Source organism: Orbicella faveolata, unplaced genomic scaffold (assembly GCF_042242905.1).
Source record: "Orbicella faveolata isolate gen_17 unplaced genomic scaffold, um_ofav_v1 contig_2, whole genome shotgun sequence".
NCBI lineage: Eukaryota > Metazoa > Cnidaria > Anthozoa > Scleractinia > Merulinidae > Orbicella > Orbicella faveolata.
Genome location: NW_028301547.1, coordinates 19844425 through 19859414, shown reverse-complemented (window position 1 = coordinate 19859414; position 14990 = coordinate 19844425). Strand labels below are relative to the sequence as shown.

Below are 14990 nucleotides of genomic sequence, written 5' to 3'. Positions count from 1 at the left end.
TAGAAGACTGAGTGCCTCAATCCAGGAAGTGTGATTCGATCGCGGTGCGATACATTTTACTGCCGGTGTCGGTGCGATATAATACATGTACTAATTCAACAAAAAAATGTGTTACATTCATTTAGGGCGAGAGGGATGCAGTGTGCACGAAAAGCCAATGAAAATAATATCAATTCCATTGGGATATTTATTCATTTCCCCTTTATGCTTTGATTGTTGATAAACAGCATAAGAACAGTTTTGTTTTCTCTCCAGGACGTCCCTATATAGTAATACCCGTTCTTCATTATGCATACAGGTCTTTGTTTAAAGAAACAGCAACCTGACTTTGGGACTTGTAAACTTTCTTCAGCTACCTAACAATTACATTCTATTAATTTTCATGTATTGCTACCCATCATTTACATTCTTTCAACCTACTAGGTATATAGTTAGAGCAAAAAGAGACTCATGAAGCTCAAAGTTTTTTTAAATTTTATTTTGTAGACTGTTTAGAGCTTGTTTAGGATTCCCTTCTGATGAATCGTGCAAAATACGGAAAATCGAAGGAAAAATAGCTTATCTCAATATTTTTTAAGTAGAATTCATGATTGTATTCCGAAATGTTTGTTTTTATTAGTTGCTGTTCTTATAAGCATATGAAGAAGTCGTAGAAGAAAATAATGAGTTAATAAATAACTTGTATACCTAGTCAAGAGTAACGTACTCGTAAGCCACACATTTACGCATTGCGGACCTGTAGTTATAAGATTTCAAGCAAGTAAGAAAACAATGAAACTTTGATGAGTAAACCAAGTGAAGCGTACCCTCAAGATTACATTAATTAATTGATTACTTGAATATGGAACCCGCTAGTCGTTTTAAGATTGTAATAATGGATTGATTATTTGTATTTTGAACTCGCTAGTCATTTCAAAAATCAATATTAAATTGAATTTTTTTGAACATTAAACCCATTAGCCGTATTCTTGGAACGACTAGTGGGTTCAATTTTCCAACAGTCAATTCATTAATCATTCCATTAATGTAGTCTTGAGGGGTACGCCTCACTTGACTTGACTGTAGTAGTTGATAAGTGGAAATTTCAGTACACTATTTCAGACCTGAAGTGCTCTTGCGCAGGGGTAGTCTATTTATCGAAGGATTTATATCATTTTCCGTACCTTAGTCCCCAATTTCAACTGATTGGCATCAAATTTTCAATCCGCTTTTATTTTTGAGGACACTTTTGGCAGAGTAAGACAGTAAGAGAAATGATTAAAAACTGAGCTGTATTGATGTTTCTTTTTCCTTCCCTCTTCCTTGTCTTCTTAGAATATTTCCCTTTTCCTTAGTTTCTCTCTAGAAAGTGAAACACTAACTGCTTACTTTCTTGAGCACGTAGCACGGAAGTCCTTGCTTGTGTACATGAAGAACTACCGATTGTTTTTAAAAATAGAAAGAAAACGTGCTACCGTCAGTTAATCCTGGATTGCTGAAGCTTCAAGCTACGTGCAGTGATAAAAATACAATAATTAAAAAAATATTTGAAAAATGTCAACAAAATCAGGAAAGGAGGAATTTGTGTTAAATCTCCTACAACGTTCCTTTGTTCTTTGGGGGACGTTGACTACACACGAAAAGTGATGGTCACGTTTTCGAATAATTTGACTGCACTCGTTTCCTCAGATGTTCTGTGCGTGTTTTGGCACAGAGCTGCGTCTGTGTGGTCAACAGAACAGTAGTGATCCGCACATCAAGACAGGCGGAATCCGGAATCCGCGCCAAAATTCACAGCTGATCCACGATCCAGTGTGTTTTCAAAATCCGCGAATCCGCAATCCGTGCGCTTTTTAAGGCCAAATCCGTCGATCCGTTTTGAAAACCTATATTCACCCCCCTCTTTTGGAGATGCAGTCGGTCGAACTTTTCTAAACTTCCTTGGAGCGGCCAACTGCGTGACGTGTTTCTTGTGTATCTCATTTGAGCCTCGTTGGTACTGCTGAAGGATCTCCTAATTTGCTTCCTGACAGACTGATCTATATACATGTGCCATAAAACGTGACCTAAATTCATGCAAGCTGTTTACATCAGCTGATGCGACATTTTTGCGACGCGTGTAAAACACGGAAGTGATCGCAACCTCACGAAATGACTCGCGCGATGACAGCGCGGGACTTGAACGTATTATTTTTCAGCGCGGAACTTGAAGATATTATCTTCTATTCGCTCTCCTGTATCAGGCACAACTACATGACCTAAATAGATCTCTTTGTTGCATATATTAGACTTCGAACCTGGTTCGAACTCGGTCGACAATTTAGTCATTCGTGGCTTTGTAACCGCTCGAAAACACAAACAGGAATACGCGAGGCAAATCTATCGCATTATCTCAGAGGAAGCTAGAAGTTTGATCTTGATAGCGAGACAAACACCATGCAGTTGACAATTCTTTTATTTTGGAGCGTTTTCTCCTTTGGGATTCTCGCTTTGAGCGCTCAGGAGTACTCAAATCGATGGACAGTGCAAATTGATGGCGATGAACAAGAAGCAGATAGACTAGCGCAAGAGCATGGCTTTGTAAACCTTGGAAGGGTAAGTTTAGGTTAAGATCGTGTAATACTCAAACCATCCACCATAAACTGCGTCGATTTCCATCACTCTCTCTCTTCATACATATACTCCATCATATAAGCTTAGACCCAGTGGTCGACTATGTGAACGGTCTGCCCGGCTGAATCTAATATTTTTAAAGATTTTCCTTGTGAAATTAGACAAGTCTTATTCAAACCTTTTGAGAGTTCATGTATTTCTATGTTTGCTTGGAAATGTCATTTTGGTTTCCTGGCTGGCAAATTTCTCGTGCTTACAAGCATACTAAAAATTTGCCATTTTTTCGTCATTTTTAAATTTATGGCAAGACGTTAATTTACAAGGGAAGAAATATTTAAACAGGGGTGTCTCAAAAACTAAGACGTAAGACGTAAGACCCCCTCCGAATCTCAAAAACTATAAGAACTTAAGAAAATTCACAAGGTCTCAGTTTTCTTTTAAGGTAACCTTTTGTAGAGCCAAAAGAATGAAACAACAACCATGAGGACTTTATTTCCATGCATTGTCAGAAGACCTAAGACCCCCATTGAATCTCAATATTTAGGTGTATATTAATTAATCATTTTAGATAGTGCAGGTCCACATCAGGTCTTAAATGTCTTGCCAGTTCCTCAACCTGCTTTACCAGAGAAATTATGTATGTATGTATGTATGCATGTATGTGTGTATGTGTGTATGTATGCGTGTATGTATGTATGTAACAAGAAGCTATTTCTCAGAAAGAAATAGTGTTTTGTTTCCGGAAAGATATTCAAAGTCTGAGAAAGGCTGGGGTTTTGATATCTTGAGCATGAGAAGTCCTTGGGTGAGGGGGATATGTGTTAATGCACCGCTTTGCACTGCACTGATCTGCACAGTTGCCAGAGCCTGGGGTTTTTCATCCAGGTTAGGTTTAACACTTAACCTATTGTAAAAGAACAAGGGCTAATTAATGTAAGTTGTCTACACATGAATCAGTTATTACAGTCAACATGCTTTGAAATGTATTTACTTGTCATATTTCACTTTGACTGTGTCCAGGGTCAGAGGGAGATGTTTTATTAAGACATTTTAGTCAGAAGTAGAGTATTGATTTTGGTCATTTTGGTCTCAAACTGGTATGGTTTTTGCACTCTAGTCTTGAATTAGGTATGCTTTTTAAAAGAAGCTACTTTTTTCATCATTATTGATAAGACCAGCAACTAAAGCCATTCACAATACCTTTAACATCATTCTGCACTGGAGAACTATGGCAGGTCTGAAACAGGGCATTAATTTAAGGGTCAGACCATAATAGGGTAAGTGCTTTGGGAAGCGGGCTGCACAGCCCTGCCAAATTTTTCAGAAATTCAAAGTATTGTGTGTGAGGCTAAATAAAGCTAGGAGGCAAAAGCATTTGACGCATAATTTTTCTGTTGGGCAGTCCTTGATTCGAATGGATGTGACACTCTACACACTGTACGTTTCATTGTCAGTGAAGCAGTATATTTTTCTTGTCAAAAAGGACACCTTGTGTGACGACAGTTGTGCAATTATTCCTCCACTTTCGCTTGAATATTATGAAGCTAAAATACAAATGCTATCGGTGTTTTCATGGAAACTAGCTCTTGGAATGCCATGGTATGTCGAAATACAAATTTTCTTATTTTTAAAAGTGTGCTCTAAGAAGTAAAGCTACTGGAAATGTGGCGGAAAATTCGAGAAATTCAACTAAATCTGGAAAATGTCGACACCTACGATATGAAGAAAACCTCATAAAAAAGACATATTGTGCCTATTTTGCGATACACCAATGTTAATTAAATTACAATATGATGAATTAGTTACCTTCCACAATATATTGTATCTGTAGTATCGTTCAAACGCTCCAAGTGCGTGTTCTTTTCCCGTAAACAGCCACAGAAAAGGGGTGGGATTGTTATTCCTGGCAAGTGTTCTTGTTGACCAAAATTATGTTGCTGTAGTTGTGATCTAAATCACATTTAAATCAGGCATGGAAACAGATCTTCGTTTCTCTAGAATACATCGTTTCAGTAAGACTAAGGAACTTTTAAGTCGCCAATTATTTCTACCTGCATGACATTTTAATTTCCCTTTTCTTTCCGTGTCACAAGGTTAAATTTAGTTTCGAGAAGTTATTTTTGCTGAACATGTTTACCTTGTGAATTACAAGCGTCACTGGCTGATAACATTCATACTCACTATGTCAATAAATCACTCCGAAACGGAAAACAGTACCATTTCTTTGTTGAACTAAACAAAACTAACTGCTTCCAAGGGCTCAAAATATCGCATTGGTGGACGAATTGCGTGGTGTGGTGGTGTCTCTAATTCAAAAATATATTTCTTTTTCACTATCACTATCAAGTCCAGTTTGCAGTTTTCTTGTGTAAGATAATACCGAGAAATGAGAGTTTCACTGCAATGTTGCAAATGACACATTTTGTTGCGATGCACCGAGTTTTGGCTGAAATTTTGCTGTCGTATTTATATTAACAATTATGAACCTTACTCTGATTGGATGTTACCCCTACTATGTAACTAGTTCACCCCTGAACTGAAAACAATACTGTTTCGTTTCTGAGGAAACGAAACAAAAGCCAGGTTTATTTGAATCAACAATGGTGTAATTTGGAAACCAAAAATTGTTTGGTTTTGGTGAGTGGGCTGTCAGTAGTTCTCGTTCAGATAGCTGCGCTAATTAGATGTAACGTGCATCACGTGCATCAACCGGAGTGAATTTTGTCGGCTACAGGAAAAAGTGAAATGTGACTTCATACATCAGTACTTGTTTTTACTCTATTTTTTCATACCAGTAAAGCCATAGATTTAGCATGACATTTACAGCAGACGGAAAACGGCATAAATTACCTTGGTGATTAACTTTGATTTTGGGTCCAGTTTCTGCTAAATCCTGAAACTTATCACTGCACAAACAGTGAAGACAGGGCAAAATTCATTTTAATTTGCAGTTTGTCATCTGCTGTAAGTGTCATGCTCAACCTAAAAAGAAAAATGAAAATCTCGCTTTTCATGACTGCCTTTTACGTTTAAAAAAAGATCGAAATCCAGCAATTGCTTCTTGCAGAGTGACCTTTTGAACTTGATGCTTTTTTCTTGGAGGTTCGCTCTTACGATAACAAGGCAATGATAATCATGTTTTTTAAGTTCTTGCGGGAAATTTTTGCGAAGTTTGTGCATGGGCAAAGAATGGTGGCATTCAAGTTGCCTGTTCTTTCGAGCCTCAGTTGTTCCCAACCTGCCCAAAAAGTGCTCTCTAGAACGCAAACTTGAAGAGAACGCGTTCTTCAGAACTCATGCTAGTGATGTACCAGTCAAATCAAAGCTTCAACATCCCCCCCCCCCCCCCCCCGCTTGGGTGTACCCTGGGCATTTGATACCTTTTTCTGCCCTGGGGATAGGGAATCTGATCATCTTAGTCTTCCCAGGGGTGGGGCTTTTGATCACCACTCATAGGGGGTGGGGAATTTCATCGCTAGCCTTGATTTCATGTCAGGTGTCCCGCTGGTTCCATGTGGGTTGATAAATCATGGCGGAGACAAACTTTGATGAATTCAAAGGAAAAGATTGCGGATTCGTGGCGGATTGGTTCAAAACCAAAGGCCTACACAACCTTTGTTCCGTATTATAGTTATTGAAGAGGTCTTCAAGAAGGAGATCGAAGCGGAAGATGGCCTTATCACATTGGCTAAAAAGTGTTGCCTTTCCTTAAATGAAGTGAAGATTTGGCTCAGCCATCTTCAGAAAAAGAAGGAAAATGGTGCATAGCCAGTGCAGAAGGCAAAAGAAACAAGAGCAAGGAAGAAACAAAATTGATTTCAACAGAAACAAACATATTTCACACTCATATTCTTTAAATAGTTTTAGTTCATTTTAAAAACTGCGCAAATTTGAAAGTTCGCATTGATACACTGACACAGCAGTAGCAGCATATAAATAATATTTTTATATTCCACATCGACAGAGTGCTAATATGATTATTTCAATTATACTAATAAAGGTTTACGTAACTAAAGGTTTAATAATTTGACTTATCTTTTTCTCAGCTCGTGAGTGGGCGGAATTCAACAAATCCTGCAATCTGATTGGCTCCTAGAGCGGGCGGAATCCTTCGAGTTGATCTATTTTCGTGAACGAATTAGCCATAATCATCAATCTTTCGCCCTTTTTACACCTCCAAAGATGACTAATCAACGCAAGTTTATCTCTATTCACCCTTAAATGGCAAGGAAAGTCATTGTAAGTAAATTTAATTGAGTTTTTTGAAGTTGTGATAGTTTGTTTGGCTGTTTGTAGCTTGGCGCTGTAATGGCATGTAATCCTGTCTCTGTACAATTTTAAGTAAAAAATGTGTCAATTTCAGTCGAGTTTACCTCTCTGATCATTGCTGTATTTGAGAGAATTTCTGTGGAATACACTTCATGAATTTCCTCGCTATCTGCCACTCAATTTACGGTAGAAAAGTCTGATTTCGAGTGATTTGCAATGACTGACAGAAATTGTTTTTGTAGTACAACTTCAAACTTTGCATGAAATTTCACACCGGAAAAGCACTTTTAGAGAACTTAAATGCATGGTGAACTAAATGCAACTAACATAAAGTAGTTCGGTATAAATCATTTCTTTAATACATCTTTCTTTGTCTCATATCTGAGTTACCCGCTCGTTCGCTCATTAGCATTTTTTCAAGTACCAATGGTTTGTAGACGGCGTGTAAGCCAATTCATTGACAAAGTTGCGTAAACTAACCCACTTGTAAGCCAATTTAGCGCAAGAAAAAAAGATAAACATGTTATTGTCCGGCTTAGGGTGGGTCCATATAATGAAAAACTGTGACCTCAGGCTGCGGCCTTGGGCAGCGTTTTCAAGGCCTTGCTCACAGTTTTTCCCTATACGGACCTCCCAGCTGGCCAATAACATATATATCAAAATTTGGCAATGTAATAATAATAATTATTGTTTCTCTTTTAACTGATGTATCCAATATTTAACAAAATTGGCTTCAATCGAAACAGAGGTATTAAATATACATATTTTAAATTGAAATATTCTCTACATGTTTCTTTACGAGTAGAACATTGGTCTAGTGTAATACCTACATGCAGTTGATCCACATAGACAAAATGCTACTTTATATTAGAGGTTTATTGATAATAATTCCAGATCAAAATTTGTCAACTTTGTTATTGGTTCTCATTGGTTATTAGGTGTACTTGTTACCTATCCTCCTCGAGCCTCTTGGCATGTAGGGCCTTGGTTCTCTTTGGTGTTGTCTATTAAACCATGTTTACATATGCAGCTTCAGAAGCATAATAGAAGCTGCTGAAAAGTTAAAACAGTAATCTGGTAATTTTTCCAGGGATGCGGACATATGATCACCTGAAATGCACCTACGATGGGGCATTTGAACAGCTTTTTGATCCAGAGAGGGGGGGATTTTCCAAAAATTTTCCAAAAATTCAAATGCCTGGGGGTTGCCCAGGGGGGGGGGGGGGGGATGTTGACGCCTTGATTTGACTGGCCAGTACATAAGTTACACTATCAGAGTGCTTACCAAGGATTTGGAGACGATGTAACTTTAAATACACGTTCCTCCAATTTTTGTTCAGCCCGGCGATCTTGAGAAAATGAAAGAACGAATCATCTTGTGACTTTTTTTATTTCTTTTTACACGTACTAAGCAAGCATCTTCCCTGCATGGTCTTGTCCATTTCGTGTTCGTCGCGGCCATTTTGTTATTGTCAACAAGCTTAATTCATGTCCAAATAAGGAAATGGATGGATGAGTTGAGTTAGACTGGGATTGAAAGATTTCCTCCTGAAGAGAAACAAAACAAAACATCGATGTCTTGGTTGACCTTTGTTATGGTGTTGTTGACCAACTTTGCGGAAGGATCGGTGAGGATAACATTCAATCTTAACTGAGCATTCGCCTGTGAAAATAACATCACTAAAAGTATCACAAAATGCTCGCTTCAGCTTTTTGTCAGTACTTTGCACCACTTGTGTCCTAGGCTCGATTTCAGCCGCTTTCTTGAGTCCGGTCTACATTCCTCCGCGAGAAGAGACAGCTGAACGTTTAAGTGGCAAAGCATATCTGTGATGTAAATTCATGATTTAATTCTTGCGGTGCTTCTGGTGGCCGGAAATGTCATCTGATGACAATCATAAGCAGGCCCACATGACGCCTACGGCTCGTAACATTTGTACATGTGCTGTTTTCACCTCATCTTTTAATTTTGGCCCTCCAACTTATTTTGTTTCACATTGTTGATGAAGGGCATTATATGCTGTGTTCTATTGAAGAAGTATTTTTTTTAAAGTAGAGCAGAGCTGTTTAACTGTGGTGTGGCAAACATCATGTCAAAGGTCACACATATGTTGGTGTGCATGGTGTTGACACCATGTTTATGTTTTGCAAGTTCAGTTTGCTGTGGCTCATTTAAAAATTTAGTTTTGTCTGGCTTTGCTGGAGACTTGTGTCACTTTCCTTCAAGAAGACTTCCGTGCACATCAATTTGGCTTAGTGTTTTGTTTCTTGAGATTGATGTTTACATTCATCCCTCTCTTTGTTGACTTTGTTCGTTACCTGACATTCTGGCACTGCATGATTCAAGTATAGATTCTCATGCATAAGTCTGTGGACCATTTTGCGTGTTGTATATAAGACTATGGTTTAGATCAGGCATGATTTCATCAGTTGACTGTATTTGGTTAAATGACCCACTAACGCAATTGCACTTCATATCGCTCAACTTCTTTGCTACTGCGAGAAAGATAATTTATGCAGCCTGCTCGATTCAGGCAGGCAGATTTCTTATTGGTTGAAATTAACAATGCCAAGTCCATGCGTCCAGCCGTGAGTTTGGGAGAGGAACACAAGCTCCTTTCCCGAACAGGGGCTGGTAATCGAGCTTACAGTACCGGTCAATGGGATTGCAGCACCTACATGCATGTAAAATGCATGTAGTCTGCGTGTAGTATTTGTGGACACTGCGTGTACGGTGTGTGTAAGGTGCATGTAATTACATGTGTCAAATTTACTGATCTGGTAGTTACACGCATTTGCATGTAATTTCACCTGTATGCGTGTATTTTAATTGGAGCAAGAAACCTTTGTTATTCATACATGCATTTGCGTGTATTTTGCAAAACAAAAAGCCACCACTAACTTGTATTCGATACACATGACACCCAATGTCCACAACAAAAAGTAAATTCAAAAGCTGACAAGCACTAAATTAGTGGAGTAGCTTGAGCACCTATCAAATCAATACTCTTTCTTAATCTGTAGCAGCCCGCACTTTTGCTTAACATCAAGACTTAAGGATGGTGCCTACTTTTGTTAGTGCGCACACATTCTGTGCATCACGCAAGACATAGTTCAAGCATGTGCGCGTGCTAGGGTTGACATCGATGCAATCAACTACGCTACCAAGTACATGACTAAAATGAATGCAAAATTTTCCTACTGTGACCAAATCAAGTTTAATGAACCTATACCAGAAACACCAAAATAGCAACATATCGCTAACCACTTACTGTTAACATCTTCCAGCTGAAAAACTAGCTGTCATCTGTCAAAAATTATACTGAAATCCAACTGTGAACATGTACCTGCAGATGGCGTAGTGCACGCGCAAAACAAGTGTGAGATATGCAATTTTTTTTACTTACTGGGGAGGTGACAGGAAGAAATGTAGCGGGCACCGTAAGTGTTTTAAAAGAAGATCAATAACTTAAAAAAAAGCGTGGTTACCCCTACATTTTATGTTATAAAATGGAGGTGGCAAGCCTATTCAATAAGTGACTAGTTTCTGGTGGTGAGCAAAAGGTATTTTAGCTGAACCAGAGGAAGACTGTTAGACATGCTAAAAGCGCTTTTGCAACGATTTTGTTATAAAAAACTTACCAAAAATGGTTTTTGTGTTACCATTTACCATGCAGTTTTAAGATCTTTATAGATGTGTTTGCTTTTCTGTATATAAAGGCGAATTCTGAGGAAATCTGTGAAGAATATCCTTTCCTTCTTTTTTCAGAAAAATACTGATGTCAGCATTTTTGTTGAGATTCAAGGCTAATTATCTAGAAAAAATGCGTGGCTACCCCAATTTTTCTTTGTGGATTTCAATAGCCCTTGCAAAGATCTACTTTTTCTGCCTGGTCTTAACCTGGTGCAAAAACCTTTGTATTTAGTAGGCACCGTCCTTAATTCTTAAAGATCTTTGAGCTTTCGTTTAAGCTAAAAACACGCACGATGTATGTCACAACCGGTGATGTTTACCCATGCATGAAAAGTCATTTCAATTACTGTTCCTTTGATAACAATGAAATAGGGATTCAAAGAGAAACTTGCGGACTCTCTCTTAATCGTAAACAGCAAAGAATCTAAATTTTTTAAATAAAATCTAAGCGTTTGTTAATTTTCAATTCTTCAGAACAACCTGCAATGCTTACACTGGGTTCGTTCGATTATTCGGCTTAAATTACAAGACAGTTGACTACTGCTAGATTTGAGAAAAACATTGGGATTTTCATCCATGGGTCAAGTCTGGTTGACAGATCGTCACTTGTCTGTACGTGTATTCGCGCATAGAATAAAATGAAGTAGTACCTAATTCAAAACAACTCTCACACTGCACAGGATTTCTGTCTGGGTAGAGTTTGGTCGCGTGCTAGGCAAGGCTCTTCAAGGAAACAGATCGAATTTCATTTTTATCAGATCAAAACAATGTTTTCAGATAGAGAACATTGGCTTCTAAGTACTATTAATAACAAATCTTCAAAGGCTTTTTAAACTTAAAGAAAGATACAATGTAACTGATGTTTAAAATTTAACTGGAAATCTCAAGCGATATATTGTGTTTTGCTGTTATTTCGTGTCCGTCAAGCCTCAGTTCGTCAGTCACTGGCGCCCTTGTTGTTTCTCACGAACAGAAAAAAAAACACGATGGGAAAAGCTTTTGAACACTGGTAAACTCCGAACACTTCAGAGTACAAATTTTTTTTTTAATGAATCTTTGTAATTTAAAATTGAAAGCGGCATTTGTTTATGTTCTGTTATCTCAGTAAATCCTTGCGTGCCTGCCAGTCGCTGGCCCTGCTTGTTGAAACTACAACAGAGAGAATACTTTTACTGTAAAGTGGTAAGCCGGTTTAAGGAAACTGCTCGATTCTATCAGAAACGTTTGATGACCAGAAGCAAGAAAGTGAAAGACTAAACTGTATTGCAGTGCAGTCCAGTACGGTAAATGTTACATGGTAAATGTTTTGTTTTCATTACATGCACTTTTAATATTTCGTTCTCATTACATGCACTTAATGAGTTCCAGTTTAACAATTGTGAGTAACTTTACACGCAATATCACGTCTACTGTGTGTAATTACACATGCATTTTCGTATATTTGCGTGTAAGGTGCGTGTAAGGTGCATGGACACTGCATGTAATGTGCGTGTTGTACACACGCTTTATGCGCTTTGCTGCAATCCGTTTCAGCTATACTCTACTCGCGTCCTCCAGCTAAGTTTCTGCTGCATTCGCTAAACAGTTTTCGGTGATACTTCAACGTTAAATCTTACTAAAAGTATTTGCGTAAATACAGAGGCTGAAAGTTTGTCTTCTGCTCAAATTTTTTTTATTGATGGAGTTAAAAGTGCCTGGCAAGCTGGTTTGCTTCTTCCTTTCCTCGGGCAATCACATGGACTACCAGCTGCTTTGTAGCGTTTCGGAAAAACACTTACAACACCTGTTCAAATTAACTGGGACTCATTCAATATAATTGGGGCTAATTGGTGTTAGCTGTTATTGACTGTTATTGGACATTAGAACCAATCAGGGTCAAGCTTATCTTGGGTCAGGAACCAGGCTAATATTATCAGCTAACAAATCCATTAGAACCAATAGCAAGCTTGCTATTGAATAACAGAATATCAGTCTAAAACAACTCAAGTTTCAACAGATAATATTAGTCATTCTAGCCAATCAAGCTCCTATAAGAAAAGTTTGTAAGCATTCCAGTTGGAAAAACTGATTTGATGATGATGTGTTATCTAGATTATAAATTCCGATTTGACATCACATAAAATATCAAAACAGAACTCACAACACGCGAAATCATTTCTTTCTTTTTCTTTGTGCTTTAATGGAGCATTAGCCTCCTATTTTATGGACATGACAGTTGCTGAGCAGTGAATTTTGCGAGAGCTGTTTTTTTTCCTTTTCATCAGTAACTGCCATGATGCATCAAATTGAAGTGTTTCACATTGAATTTGAAATCGAATCCAGTATTTTGCATAAACTGCAACCATGTGTGACCAAAAAACACTGACAAAATTAAATTATGAACTGTGAAATGGGCTGATATTAGTCTTGACTAGCATGAAACAATTTTATTTGCGAATAATAAAAAAAAAATCTAAGTTTCCATTTGTGAGATAAGGTTGAAATGGCCGGAAATGAAAACTTATCAAATGACAGTTGTGAACATCGTGCCACATTCCAACATGCAATTTCGTGTAGTGTTCTTTTTATTTTTCCTTCTTGATCGTCCTGGTGTTCCAACTCAATTACTTCAGGGCGACTCGGCGAAGAAAACTGTTTAAAAACCAGAGGAGACATTAACTTCATGAGAAACAGCTGGAAACAGGCTGCATAACATGTAACATTTAACAGACTGATGGAAATACTATGTATTTAAATGAAGGTATTGTTTCAGTATGATATCCCTAGACTTCAGAGCCCCCCTAACGAATTTTCCACAGCGAGACTTGCATACAGCTGCTGTAAAGATGTGAGGGCCATGAAATTTGGCAAAAGCCCATGGCTTTTGAGGAACCATTCACTATACTTGTGTAATCACATGATTTTACGTGGATGTAATTTGGAATACTTACAAATGAGCACAGGTAAATTTAGCAAATTTGCATGAGCCTGTTGCATTTTTTGGTGAGTGCAATTTGTAGTCTTTAAAAAATTTACAAAATTTTTATTCAGTTCAAATTGCACAAGAATTTTTATGTGATTCCCGGTTAATAATATTCTTGAAAATGTACTTTTTAAAGTCTATGTTTTCATTAATTATTTTCTAAGGAAGTCTGCAGTGCCCTTGCTTTTCTGTTTCCAAAAAAAGTATTTGCAAAATTTGTGACAATGTTGGAAACTGTTCCATTAATCTTCAGAGATGACCTTCAGAAATCCTTGGAAGGGTTCGGTTGATTGTTGGTGTTTTAAAATGTTCGTAAACGTGGCTGATCTTGGGAAGTGTTTTGAAAGCATGTTGCAGTAGTAACTATCTTTGGCTATCTTCAGAAATGTTCAGGTGAACTTTGCCTACCCATGACTGTCGGTTTAAATAAATGTAATTTACATTATCGATACTCAGTCTGGCAATACCTTTTTGCCCCCATGTTACACTTGAACTGTGCCGCTCTTACCCAAGTCAGAAACTACAAATCTTTTCAAAATACATGTGATTGTATATGAAATAAGCCTGGAAAAAAGTATGGAGATTTATAGGTATACCTCTTTTCATACTAGTTACCTGCACACTTGACAATAATCAAGAGTCAAATTGAGCAGTCTTCTATTTTTTACCAAGTTACTTACATGTATTTTCTAGAGTGGACATACGGGTAACTTCAGATTTAATGAAGATGCTGCCACCAGTCAAGATGCCAAAAAATTGCAGCAGCAGATGGTGCCTGGCCTGCTATTAGGGTTATCACTTAGTAGAAGATATATGCAATGTATATGTACTGTATGTGACCATATAATACTTTTTGACTAATTGATTGAGTGCTTTGTACAGCTGCAGTGATGTTTTTCTTTTTTTCTATATTATAGATTGTTGACAGTTACTACAGTTTTCAACATCACAAAATGGAAAGAATATCCACTTCTCGCAGTACTCTTGTTCTCAAGAAACTTTTGCATGAGCCAAATGTAGGTTTTTTAGACATTGAATTTTAGTGTACACAGATCTGACACTAATTTTTTTGAGTTGATATGTCCAACTGCTGCTGCCTTACATAACTTACATCATTGTGCATCTCAAGTGATACAATTTTCTATTACTATAAAACTAACACTGAGAGTGACTAACTAATTATTTACATGTAAAATTGGTGGTCATGGCAGTCAATCATGTTCAGCCAATTTAATTTTATTATTTTATTCATATGCTTAATGAATAACTGCATTGTGACCATAACTTTTCAGGTTAAGATGGCAGAACAGCAAGAATTGAAGACATACAATCTGTTATCACTCCAGAACTTTGACTATATCACTGACAAAAGATGGGATGACATGTGGTACATTGTGAGTGTTTTATGTATCTACTGTAGATATGACTGTTTGGTATATATGTGGTACTGGTTAAATGCAAGTTGACAGGCAT

At 37.6% G+C, this 14990-nt stretch overlaps 1 protein-coding gene across 1 annotated transcript in view; it reads left to right on the top strand.

Moving 5' to 3' along the window:
- The first annotated feature begins 2084 nt into the window (after positions 1-2084).
- Positions 2085-14990, top strand: part of LOC149112337 (furin-like protease 1, isoforms 1/1-X/2) — a 67739-nt gene continuing 54833 nt past the window's right edge. The window contains exons 1-3 of the mRNA XM_089290162.1: positions 2085-2574; positions 14435-14533; positions 14810-14911. Of these exons, the coding sequence (XP_089146288.1) occupies positions 2416-2574; positions 14435-14533; positions 14810-14911 (360 nt within the window). The 5' untranslated portion in view covers positions 2085-2415. The remainder of the gene's footprint in view (positions 2575-14434; positions 14534-14809; positions 14912-14990) is intronic.